At 40.6% G+C, this 13,539-nt stretch overlaps 1 protein-coding gene across 3 annotated transcripts in view; it reads right to left on the reverse strand.

Annotated features, from left to right (window-relative positions):
• The window catches only part of METAP1D (methionyl aminopeptidase type 1D, mitochondrial), a 182,305-nt gene that overhangs the window by 58,713 nt on the left and 110,053 nt on the right, over positions 1–13,539 (reverse strand). For all 3 annotated transcript variants that reach the window (XM_083154812.1, XM_083154813.1, XM_083154811.1), the window contains one exon: positions 5,877–6,040. In XM_083154812.1, the coding sequence (XP_083010938.1) occupies positions 5,877–6,040 (164 nt within the window). The remainder of the gene's footprint in view (positions 1–5,876; positions 6,041–13,539) is intronic.

Here is a 13,539-nt window from a genome sequence, read left to right on the forward strand (position 1 = left end):
GCCAGTGACATGTAGGCGTGTTCATCCCCTACATTATCAATGTTCTCCTAAACAGATCACACAGTACAGTAGAAAAAAATGTAGTTCCTGAGGGAAATAGAAATCACACATGATATATGGCCAGATGTGTGGATAGTTGGGAGACTAGACATCCTTGTCCTCTTAAGCTGATGGGCTATTTTATGTGTAGGTCTGTAGTCTCATCTAAACTGACCCTGGCCCAATACCCTATTTGTTATAGGATGTGCAGGTTTTATTGAGGTGGTCAAAATTTAGGAAGTAGATGTATGTCCTAATAATGTGGAGAAATTACTAGAAACTAGTGTCACTGAGGCATGTTAACTCTTTATATTCACAAGAATATTGTTCAGTAAACAAAACACATCCACATTTTCTCAACTTTTGGAATGTTTTTGGGAAAAAAAGAAGAACATTGAATAGATCAAATACGAATTCGGTATATACTACACTAAATGTCAGATATTTCCGAGGAACGGAAATATCTTCAGGGATAGAATATCCCCTTAGTTGGTGTCCCACACCTCCAACAAACTCAGACGCTATTACATCCCTTTATTTGTATCCAAAAATGCTCTTTAAATCACATTGGTGCCCCCTGCCTCAAATATATATCCCTCTTGCTCAATGAATTTATAACATTCATATAAACCATAGTTCAAGGCATACATCAGATGACCTATCTAGGCAATTGGTCAACTTTACAATGTGCTTAGAGAAAAGGGGCAGGACGAGATGGGCCAAGTGGTTCTTATCTGCCATTAAAATTCTGTTTCTATGTTTAAAGAACTAGTTTCACATGGATTTTTGTTGTAAAGTACATACATGTTTTCATACAGAGCATACTTGCTGAAGCCATAAACTGTTCATTCAAACATTTTTTATTTATAAACGGAACATAAATTATTCCATTTTCTTTTCAATAAATGTTAAACTTATCTTGTGGTTCTTTTCTCAAAAGCAAATGTGATGGATAGTAAAAAGTAAATATTTATGTCCTTGCACATTCAAGTACAGTAAATAGCATAATTGTAATTTACAGTAACCATACCACCTTATTTAAACTGACAACAGAATTTATTTTCTTTGTCAGTTTTATTGCTTTGTAAATTTAATAATGCAACAAAAATAAATGTTTAATTTTATTCCAACAATATATCAAAATATATTCACCACCTATACATATAGTACAGTTCCCAATTACTCCTTTTTTTATTTATACACAATTGCCATTTTTTAAGAGAATACTGTTCAGTGAAATCAATTTTTTATATTTAGTTAGATTGGCTAGAAATAATTTTCAAATCTACTTCAATTTAACTTTCACTGTCCAAGACAGGAATGTGTGGGTTCTACAAAAGTTGAATGAATTGGTTCCGTAAAACTTAACTTCCTGAATCCTTTACTTGTAAGGTGGCCACCAATTCAAAGGGTTAAAACTTTTATAGTTCAACAAAGTAAATTTATCAAAATCCTGATTTATTGTTAATATATTCTTATTTTGTTTTTCTGGATTTTTATCCCAAATATTTAATAAAGCAGACTTTCCTTGTTACGTATCATTCCTTCAGCAGTATCCAAAATTAAAAAGTGAAAAAAAAAAAAAAAATAGACCAATTACCATTTACTGTATGCATGCCAGTCAATGACACAATAGGAATGGCACCCATCTGTAGAAATTTAAATAAGAATCAGTATGGATACATTTGTTTTCAGGGCTAAACTATACCCCTCCCCTACAATTAATAATTTCACTATGCAAATTAAATCTCTACACTTGTATATTTAAATCATATGCTGATTTAATAACATCCAAGACACCTTTTTTTATTATTATTTATTTCTTTTAACACCTTAGATTAATGCAGTGAATTTTAGGGAAACAAAATTTCCCTATATAGAGATTACTCAGAGATAAAAAAAAAAATAGGAAACAAAAAACAGCTACTATTCACCTGGGTGTTGGCGTAATGTGTGGGACCCCATTTTTTTTTGTCAAGTTGCACACACACATACACACAAAAAGGGAACAAAGGTCAGCACCCAGCCGCTACTTGAATGTGAGATTTTTCTTTTTATTCCTCTTGATGTATAGCAGGCTCTGTGTTATTAGTCTTAATGATAGAAAATTGTAGTGTTGATACAAATTTTTTTTTTCAAAGTAGTAGGCGGGAGTTCCATTTGTTAGTAAGTTTTTTCTCTGACTAAAAGCCACGGACAGTACATTTATGTAGCGGTAAAAGGCCTACAAGCTCTTTCCATAGCAGAGCTAATTATTCCTACTGTGACCTTACTGATCTGCGCTGTTCCAAGAACATCTCATCTGCGCGACTGTTCCTCAGTGTAGATGGTGTCAGGGAATATGAAAAAACCCTATAATGAAACCATTTTCATGAAGGAGAAAGGCTACAGGAGTTGCACTTGCTACAAAGAGGCTCAATTATATGAGTAATTGTGATAATTTTCTACATTCATATCCTTCAATGGGGGGAGAAGAAAAAAGGAAAAAAAAAAAAGGTAAAAAAAAAGCCATAAGAGAAAATTACTTTAACAAGAAAGTGCAGAGTAAAAAAAAAAGGAGGAATAGACAAAAATGAAAAAATAAAATAAAATAATCATGGAAAAAAAAAAGTTAAGAAAAAAATAAATCTGGAAGGAGGAATAGAAAGAAAGGAACGACAAAACAACAGATATGCTGCGACGCTCATGTGCAGCTGGGTTGCACAATTAAATTGAAGTTTTTTTTCTGCAGTTGATGAATGTGACTACCGCAAATGTGCCTGTGTAGTTAGCTATCATTTGTTGTTCCGTGACAGGAAAAGGATAATTACCTCTCAGAAAGAATCAAAGGCTGACATGCCCTTTAGACAAAGCTATGAATGCAGAGCTCCATACAATGCCTGAATAAGAATTTCGTACACTCTGGCCCTTTCCACATAAGAATACATTTTGTTAAAATGCAAGAACGCCACCAGTAAATTTGTTTGAACCCTAGGTGTTCGAAAATACGAGGTGCCCCTATCGACTCATCCCTTTTGCAAAAATAAAACTGCATTCTGAATTCCATTCCATTATATTCATGGATAGTAAGATAGTGAGATATGCATTAAATTTCTCTTCCCAGTAGGGGTCTGATTCAACATTTCCTATAAAAGAAGAAAAATACACTATCCTTTTTTTTCCCCCCAGATGATAGTTAGCCTATAATTTAAAACTGTCAAAAACACAATTTTGTGCAAAGTCTACAATAAAAGCTTTGGAGATATAACCCAAAGAGGTTTTGCTAAAGTTAGATTCTGAATCAGTTACAACATTTCTATAGCAATAAATACATATAAATGATACATTGAGGTTTTTTTTTGCCTCATTTCATATACTTTTCTCTCAAGTTCCATTTGAATGTCCACGTGGCAAAGTGTGTTCTAATTGTATAGAGCAATGATGAACGATGAAGGGATGTCTATTTTACTGGCCTGCAACAAGAGGCATAACATATATATTTTGTGGCGATTAGTATCAGCGTAAGTCATAGAAAAATTACGTAACTTATGCTTAGAACTACATATTTGTTGTGCTTATTTTGAATATATAATTTGTATCTGTGCATATACACAGATATATAATACTTAAAGAAAATAATCATAATAAAAAAAATAATATATATATATATATATATAATATATACACTTAACATCGGCACTCACCTTTCCTAGTTTTGGGGTGCCCTATGGCTTGTGACCACATTGTTTAAACAGACATTGGATGGGCTCTGCACACACTAAATTAACTGATAATAAATAGTGGAGATTTGGTTCATGAATTGATCAATGCATTTAAGCCTGCAGCCCCCGTCAAGGGACCCCACTGTTCTGCAGGTCCTACCACTATCGCTGAAAATGGCTGCAATACACATAGCTATCACATCAATGTTTGATACCAGGCATGCTATCAGGTCTGAAGCTCACAGCAGACTTTGCTTTTATAGGTGAGCAGCTACCAACACACCTGTCACTAATCATCTAGGGAAATGGCTAACACAAGCTATGGAATCTTAGTTAAAAACAGGGTGCATGAGAGAATGTGACCACAATAAGACTAATTAAAAAAATTAATCTAATAAACAATATATACACTTAACATCGGCACTCACCTTTCCTAGTTTTGGGGTGCCCTATGGCTTGTGACCACATTGTTTAAACAGACATTGGATGGGCTCTGCACACACTAAATTAACTGATAATAAATAGTGGAGATTTGGTTCATGAATTGATCAATGCATTTAAGCCTGCAGCCCCCGTCAAGGGACCCCACTGTTAGCATGCCTGGTATCAAACATTGATGTGATAGCTATGTGTATTGCAGCCATTTTCAGCGATAGTGGTAGGACCTGCAGAACAGTGGGGTCCCTTGACGGGGGCTGCAGGCTTAAATGCATTGATCAATTCATGAACCAAATCTCCACTATTTATTATCAGTTAATTTAGTGTGTGCAGAGCCCATCCAATGTCTGTTTAAACAATGTGGTCACAAGCCATAGGGCACCCCAAAACTAGGAAAGGTGAGTGCCGATGTTAAGTGTATATATTGTTTATTAGATTAATTTTTTTAATTAGTCTTATTGTGGTCACATTCTCTCATGCACCCTGTTTTTAACTAAGATTCCATAGCTTGTGTTAGCCATTTCCCTAGATGATTAGTGACAGGTGTGTTGGTAGCTGCTCACCTATAAAAGCAAAGTCTGCTGTGAGCTTCAGACCTGATAGCATGCCTGGTATCAAACATTGATGTGATAGCTATGTGTATTGCAGCCATTTTCAGCGATAGTGGTAGGACCTGCTGAACAGTGGGGTCCCTTGACGGGGGCTGCAGGCTTAAATGCATTGATCAATTCATGAACCAAATCTCCACTATTTATTATCAGTTAATTTAGTGTGTGCAGAGCCCATCCAATGTCTGTTTAAACAATGTGGTCACAAGCCATAGGGCACCCCAAAACTAGGAAAGGTGAGTGCCGATGTTAAGTGTATATATTGTTTATTAGATTAATTTTTTTAATTAGTCTTATTGTGGTCACATTCTCTCATGCACCCTGTTTTTAACTAAGATTCCATAGCTTGTGTTAGCCATTTCCCTAGATGATTAGTGACAGGTGTGTTGGTAGCTGCTCACCTATAAAAGCAAAGTCTGCTGTGAGCTTCAGACCTGATAGCATGCCTGGTATCAAACATTGATGTGATAGCTATGTGTATTGCAGCCATTTTCAGCGATAGTGGTAGGACCTGCAGAACAGTGGGGTCCCTTGACGGGGGCTGCAGGCTTAAATGCATTGATCAATTCATGAACCAAATCTCCACTATTTATTATCAGTTAATTTAGTGTGTGCAGAGCCCATCCAATGTCTATATATATATATATATATATATATATATATATATATATATATATATATATATATATATATATAAACACACACACACAAAACGTGTAAAACCCGTAATAAATGTATATATTTATACATGATTTCATTTTTGCAACAGGTGCACATTCAGTGATAGGCCATTTACGTTTTTGATGCCCAGCTGAAATTGTTCGCCGGCAAGTCTAACATTTACGCCAGTTATTTTATACACATCTTCCTCTCTTTACACAGTTATCTTTACTGACCCAAAGGTAATTCACTTTTTAAAAATCTTTCTTACCCAAAGAGCAGCAATACAGTCTGGTCTTTCACACACTGGTATCAGTCAAATGATGGTTTCCAATCATAAAACATGTCATCAGCTTTATACCAGACTACCAATAACCCGTGTCCCACTTGCCATCCTTCCCTTCACTTGTCACTACATTCCGTAGGTCACCTGATTGTGTTTCCGATCACAGAGAAGGGAGCTCCAGGTTTGCAAGCTGCTATTGCTTCATCCCTGCATCTTCTGGCAATCTCAACTAGTTCTTGCCCGTATTCATCCACGTTCCCCACAAGAAATGTTTCAGATGTGTCCCCGTGGTATCCGCCACTAAATACCTAGTGCAAAGAGATGTATGCAAATATTACAGTCCGTTCATAAAAGTTATATCAATACTACAAATGCTTCTAATTTAAATTTATAATAAGTGCAATCAATTTAAAAGCTTAATTACAATTAGTTGCAATGTGAATTATGAAGCCAATGTATACGGGGAAATCAGAACAAATGAATCTGCAAATAATTGGGATGTTTAGCTTGATAAAAATGCCGAAGATGAAAAACAAGCCAGAATTCTCTAAAAGCCTCGGAACAGTGGGTCCAAATTCCCATAGTGCTCCTTAATTAGTTTCACCTTTTGGGTGAACATATTTTAAGATGAACCCTCTACATGCCTTACTTGAGCTGTTGGGATCTCACCACAGGTCCCCTCATCCTTTGAGAAGTTAGGGACCATAAGGAAATTGGACACCTACAAAGAGAGATCTCGTTTGTGAATAGGCTGCAGTGAGTGGGTTTGTAGGCCTGGCCACCTGATACCTTCATCATGTTGCAAAAATAAAGAAGCAAAAAGTTAATGTCCCAGTGCCGACTTATTGTGCTGAGAGCATGTGATACTGGTTACATCTTAAACATTTCGACACCAAAAGAAAAAAAAGATTTTGTGTCCCAAACTCTGGGCCTAATTCAGGTTGGCTCGCTAGGCCGCACATATTCGCGAATGGGCAAAAAAGTGGAAAATGAGGTTAGTTGTGGATAAATGCAAGGTTATGCATATTGGGAACCATAACCAGTGTGCTAACTATAACCTAAGCAGGGAGGCATTGGGTAATTCAGAACCTAGGAGTCCAAAAAGATAACAAACTGGGGTCTAGTGCTCAATGTCATATAGCAACCAATAAGGCCAACAGGATACTAGCTGCATAAAAAGGGGCATGGTGACTAGAAACTCAACTGTAATTATGCCACTGTACAAAGCATTGGTTAGACCACATCTAGGATACAGAGTACATTTCTGTATACACTATACACACTATAAAAAGGACAACATAGAATTTGAAAAAATCCAAAGAAGAGCAACAAAGCTAATAAAGGGGGGTGTGGATCGACAATCGTTAGGTTGACACCGTTGGGTCAACAGACAGCAAGGTCGACAGGGTTCTAGGTCGACATGGGACAAGGTCAACATGGGTTTAGGTCGACAAATGTGTTAGGTCGACATGGGTTAGGTCGACAGGTTGCGATGCTTTGGGCACGGTGTCTTGGGCACACTATTTTATTCTCCCACCACGCCCTAGTGGATGGTAGGGCATGAAACACCGCCTGTTGACACATATCAGCTAAAAAAACAGTGAAAAAACCCATGTCGACCTCGCGACCTGTCGACCTAACCCATGTCGACCTAACACATTTGTCTACCTCGCGACCTGTCGACCTTGTCCCATGTGTTGACCTAGACACCTGTCGACCTTCATCCATGTCGACCTAGAACCCTGTCGACCTTGTTGCCTGTCGACCCAATGACTGTCGACCTAAGTCGGGTTGACAATACCATCATATCCCAATAAAGGGAATGGAGAATTTAAACTATGAAGATAGATTGAACCATTTAGGATTGTTTACGCTAGAAAAGAGACGTTTAAGTTGGGACATACTTAACGTGCAAATATATCAGTGGCCAATATAAGGAACTGTCAGACGCCCTTTTTACTGTAAGGAAGGACTCTAGGACAAGAGAACATGAGTTTAGATTAGAGGAAAGAAGAGGTAAAGTTTACCAATATATTAATTACCTTACTATATGAACCATATATTATTATTTTAAATTTGGTTTGCAAAGAACATTACTGTAATGTCTTTTAGTCAGTTTGCCACTAATAACTTACTGTATTGACAACAATTAAGGTAACTTTCCAAAACTCATCACGGGGTATGGATCCTGCAGTTAGGTCGACATGCACTGGGTCGACACCATTAGGTCGACATGCAAAAAGGTCGACATGGGTGTAGGTCGACACACGCATTATGTACACATGGCCAAGGTAGACAGTCAAAAGGTTGACATAGGTTTTTTTTTTACTGTTTTTTTTTTACCCGAATGTCGACATAGTCGACATGGACACTGAAACGTAGTACCACGTGGTTCTGTGATTGGTGATCTGGTCTGTGGATTTTTCAGCGGCTTTAAATATCTGGTTCCACAGACCTTATAGGCCAGCGACAGGGACGGGGGGGGGGGGTTTGATCAGCGACAGAGGGGATGGTGGTGCGTCAGTGGTTTATCGCTGGAGGCACCACTGGCGCACCCTTTCCTTACCGTGGCATGCCCAGAATTTCTCGGGAAAGCCGGCAGCGCAGCTCCGCACGAAAAATTTCCAGGCATACCAACGAAGGGGTTAAGCCGGGTGAAGAGATAAAGGGCCAACTGTATCAAGCTTCAAAAGTGATAAAGAGGAGAGTGATAAACCACCAGCCAATCAGCTTCTACTTCTACTTTTGAAACCCAGCCTGTAACATGACATGTAGGAGCTGATTGGCTGGCTGTTTATCACTCTCCATTTTATCACTTTTTGAAGCTTGATACATCTGGCTAAATGTGAATATAAAGTGGAAGGTGATAATGCACCAGCCAATCAACTGTCATTTGACCTAACTGTCATTTTTCAAATACAGCTGTTTGGATGGTGAGTTATCACCTTTTACTTTATCTCCATTTTGTCTCTTCACCAGACTTAATATCTGCCCCATTGTACCTTGAGCTACACATATCTAGATATTGCCCGGCTATTCTTTTTTTTCCGCTGAAAAGTCCCTTCGGTACTTATGTAGTATCTGGGCGTCCGATTTAGAAATCGGATCGGATCGCATCTCGTCGCATCGCATCGCATGCGGCCAAATCGTATGCGATGGTCAAGATTTTTCCGTAGGAATTAATGTTAAAATGGTCTGAGTCCATTTTAACATAGAATTCAATGGGAAAAAGGGGCCCTTTTCCTTTCCCCACTATCCAAGTGGGCATGGAGTTGGATATAAACCTGTGGCGAGCGTAGCGAGCCACCGAGCCCCGCGAGGGGACACAGAATACTTTTTAAGAAATATGCAACCGCTCGCCACGCTTCGGGCTCGGTGGCTCGCTGCGCTCGCCACGCTATATAAAATCAACTCTATGCCCACTTGGATAGTGGGGAAATGAACAGGACCTTCTTAACATTGAATCCTATGCAAAATCGCATCGCATCGCATCTGATTGTATGCCTTAAGGTAAGGCATACAATCACAAAATCGGACGCCCAGATACTACATAAGTACCGTCCCTTCTTTTTGCCTTTTAAAAATAGGATGAGAATGTATACTTACTAGTCACACATGAATGTTTACTTGTTGAATCGTATTATTTATTTTTTGGTTGGTATATTAAGAACTGTGGCTGTATCCCTTTTCTTCTCTGGACCTTTGCACAGAGGTGTACAATCTCTCGTATTATCTCTCGTACTATCAATAAAATTTGTATCTAGAAATAAATAAAAAATCTCTTTACATGACCATAGTTGGATGAAACCAGAGTGTATACACTCTATCAACGTCAAACCAACTGGTAGCTTGAAGGTCCGAATGGATGAGAATTGGACAAGTGTGTACCCAGCTTTACAGCTGGGCAGACATTATGGGGGTAATTCAGACTTGATCGCACGGCCTCGAATTTGCAGCGGCCAGGGCTTAGTTAAGACGAAGCCTCTTTAGAGTGAAATGCCGCCAAGCGAATTAATGTGCCGCCGTGCGAACAGATGTGTATGGCTACACATCTATTTGCAGTCGTGTGAATATGTCCAAATCCCATCGCAAGCCGGTCACCACACCATGATTTTTACACTGTGCACAACTCATTGCAGGGCATAGTGTAACCATAGATAAAAACAGTGCTGTGATAAAAACAGGCCTAGTCGGCCTGGAGCGGACACACACGTCTCAAGGCACTCAAGGCACGTCTAGCATTTACCCTGCCACTTCCCAGTGTTTTTCCTGACACACCTGCGCTTTGCTTAGCACTCCCACTAAACGCCAGTTACTACCCCCTGACGCCTACTTCCTGTCAATCACCTTTCGAATGCGAATGCCCAGCACTCAAAAACAGTAGGACTTCATTGCTGCCGGGTGTTGCACATATGCATGCACAGTCGATCAGTAATCGGCCACCACAGCTGTACGTTCAGGTCTGCACTATGGTAGTTGATCAGGGAGTGCCCCACGTTCATTCAGTAAAGAGCCCAATACAGAGGGTGAACTGTAATAGGAAGAGAAAATCAGAAAGTGACAGATGTGGTAAGAAATCTCCCATTTTGTTTTATTTTTAAAGCGGCAATCATTTACACTGCAAAAAACAGTATGATTTTACAGTGTAAGTGATTGCCGCTTTAAAAAAAAAACACCTGGAGATTTCTCACCAAATCTCTCACTTTCTGATTCTCTCATCCTATTACATTTCACCCAGAAAGTCTAATCCGCAAACACTTACGAAACAGGTTTTAAGTGCAGCTTAATTATACAAATTCAAACAATATATAATTTACTATTTGTAACAGATATGTGACATATAATAATTATTTAACACCAGCAACACAAATTTCAATACTCCATATAAATATAGAGCTATGGCACCTGGACGTGTTCCGTGGAGAAAGCAATAAAAAAAATGTAAAATTATGTTTGAACCAAAGCCACCACTGTACTCTAGATCTTAGTGTGTTGGGGATGGCGTTGGAATCCAGTGTTGACCACAGATAACATGAAGATACCCCATTTCCTCAAATCACATATATGTCACATATAAGGGCCAATGACATTCTTACTACAGAACAGGTCCCAGCATAGGCATTTCCATAATGGGTGCAGTGTACACGGGCCCCTGATCCCATGGAGGCACTCATCGCACCCATGTTTTACTACTTACCTCTCCAGAGTCCCGCACCGGCCCCTGCATTTGTGACTAAACCGACACTAAAATGGCCGCCACTTATGCGCAGTAACGATTTAGGTCTCAGGAACATGGCCGGTGTCATGTTTCCAGAGACTTGCGCATGCATGCACTCCTTTGGGTACCAGCAATGTTCTTTCATGCATATTTTCTATAAACACTTATGCAGGGCTGGGGGGTCACGTGCACCGGGCGCTGGAGGTGGGGGGCGCTGTCAGGTCCTATGCAGGCTGACAGGCAGCTGACTGGGACCGAGCTGTGACTAGACAATTACTCACCGCCCCTCCATCTGTTTCTGCCCCTGGACCGCCTGGTTTCCGCCTCCGGACCGCCTGGTCTCTGCCTCTGATGCCTGTTCTTTGCCTCAGCTGCCGCCAGAGCGAGATCGCTTCCCTCCGGACCGGCCTTCTCCTAAAACACCGCCTTCTGCCTGACACGTCACTCCGGCGCCGCCCACCGGACTTTCTCTGTTTCTTCCGGCCGGACCAGGAGACTCACGCTGGGTACCGGATCACACACCGGAGCTGCCTCTCAATCAGCAGGTCCTCCGGTAAACTTCACTCTATTCCCAGCACCGCTTCTGCGCTCCTATCCAGCTGCGTTACTCTGCTGCAGCCAGTTTTATCTGAGAAACTGCGTGCCAACGGTAACTGGCTTGTTCTATTTATATCCTTCTCGTGCACACACAGTGTTCCCGCTCTCCCCACGAGGCTGTAACTTTATTACTCAGTGTCCATGTTCAAAAGTCAGTGTTCCCCTTAAACTGGGCATTTGAAAGGGTCCGGTGGGTAGTCTGCTCTGAGTGGTCTATATCATTCCACTCCAGTGGGGAACCAAGTCCATACTCTATTCCACCAGTACCACACGTATCATTCCTATGAAACGTTATATGCCTTCAGTGAAGGCGTTTATACAGATTATGTACACCCTTTTAATGTCCCCTGTGGGGATGTTATACTTTCCAAACAAATAAGCAATGATATTTGACATAAAGCATAACTAGTAGGGCATTATATGCCCATAGGTTACCGTCACAGATATACCCATATCCTATACTGCAATATAGGTGATTATCACATTTACTTTGACTTCTACTAGCGCGGCGGCGGGAAGCGCTGATGACTTTGAAAAGACTTGCCGGACGCTGATTGGCTGAATTCAGCCAATCAGCGTCCGGCAAGTCTTTTCAAAGTCATCAGCGCTTCCCGCCGTCGCGCTAGTAGGAGATGGACGGAGTCAAGCTGCCGGCTACACCAGTCCCCGGAACCCCGCTGCCTGTCCCCGAACCCCCGCTGGCTGCACACAGGTATGTATGTTGTCAGCGGGGAGGGGGGGTCTCCGTCACCATGGGCAAGGCGGTCATTTGGTCCCCCCCCGGTTAGGGGAAGGAGGGGGGCGGGGGGCACCAAATGACTGCCTTGACCCGGGCGCCGGAAACCCTAGTTTCGGCCCTGACTTATGGTATTATTAAAACTTCTTAAAATGAAAAGAGGTGATATTGCCGATAGCAAGTACCAACCAACCAGATCAGTCTATTGTGTGCCAGAATTTAAAGAAAACAAAGCTTAAAAGCCACTCATTAATATCTAGAACTGTACCCAAGATCTAACTAACGTACAGCAACATTAAAACCACTCCCACTAAAACTAGCAACCTTACATGCATCTTTCTAAATTCCATTTTAATTTAACTATGTCACCTGACTGTGTCATACAACTTATATATTACTCTCCAGATCAGTCACTGTATGAGACTAATACCCCTTTCACATCAAACCTAATTACCGGGTTCATGCCAGTTTCTTGCCGATTTGACCTGGTAATTGGTGCGATTTGAAGGGGGTACCGGTTAGAGCTAACAGGTAGCAAGACGGCAATACAAACCGGGTAAAAAGAAGGGTTCTTACCGTTTCGTTGCTGTGCAGTGTGAACGGGTTAATTGGGTCGAGCGACCCGTTTACCATTCACACTATAGAGGAGGCAGCGCTTGGAGCAGTGCCAGCTCTAAGCGCTGCCTCCTCCCCCGCCCGACGTCAGTGAACTGGCAATATTGCCAGTTCACTGCTGCGGTCTGAACAGACCACACATGCAGGGTTGCATCGCGACTGATCCGTTTCAAAGTCCCTGTGTGACCCTGCATTTGCGGTCTGAAAGCGGTATTATTTATGTTGCTCTTATAAGTCCAAATGACAAAGAGGGGATTCAACACTGAAGGATAGGCCTCACAATACAGGGAAGACTAAAAAATTTTTTGGGGTAAGCGCTCTCTATGTATAGCCTGTGTATTTAGAGGAACAAATATTGTATTACTCTTGATTTGCTTCAAGAAAAGAAAGGCATATTCCTAGTACCCTTTGTCAGGTTGCAGATGGAATTCTGGATGCCACTATTTTTTAGTTAATGTACAGATCAAAAAGAACAAATGGATCTAAACCTAAATGATTATAAATATAATATTTCTAATTACCCAAAACAGAACCATTGTAGATGGCTACAGATTCATATGTAGAATACAATTTGCCTCTCTACAGATCCTGGCAACCAATGGGGTTCACAGCTTCATGTTGGAGCTACAGTACGTGGAGCT

The sequence above is a fragment of the Crinia signifera genome, chromosome 7, assembly GCF_055691185.1.
Source record: "Crinia signifera chromosome 7, ASM5569118v1, whole genome shotgun sequence".
Taxonomy (NCBI): domain Eukaryota; kingdom Metazoa; phylum Chordata; class Amphibia; order Anura; family Myobatrachidae; genus Crinia; species Crinia signifera.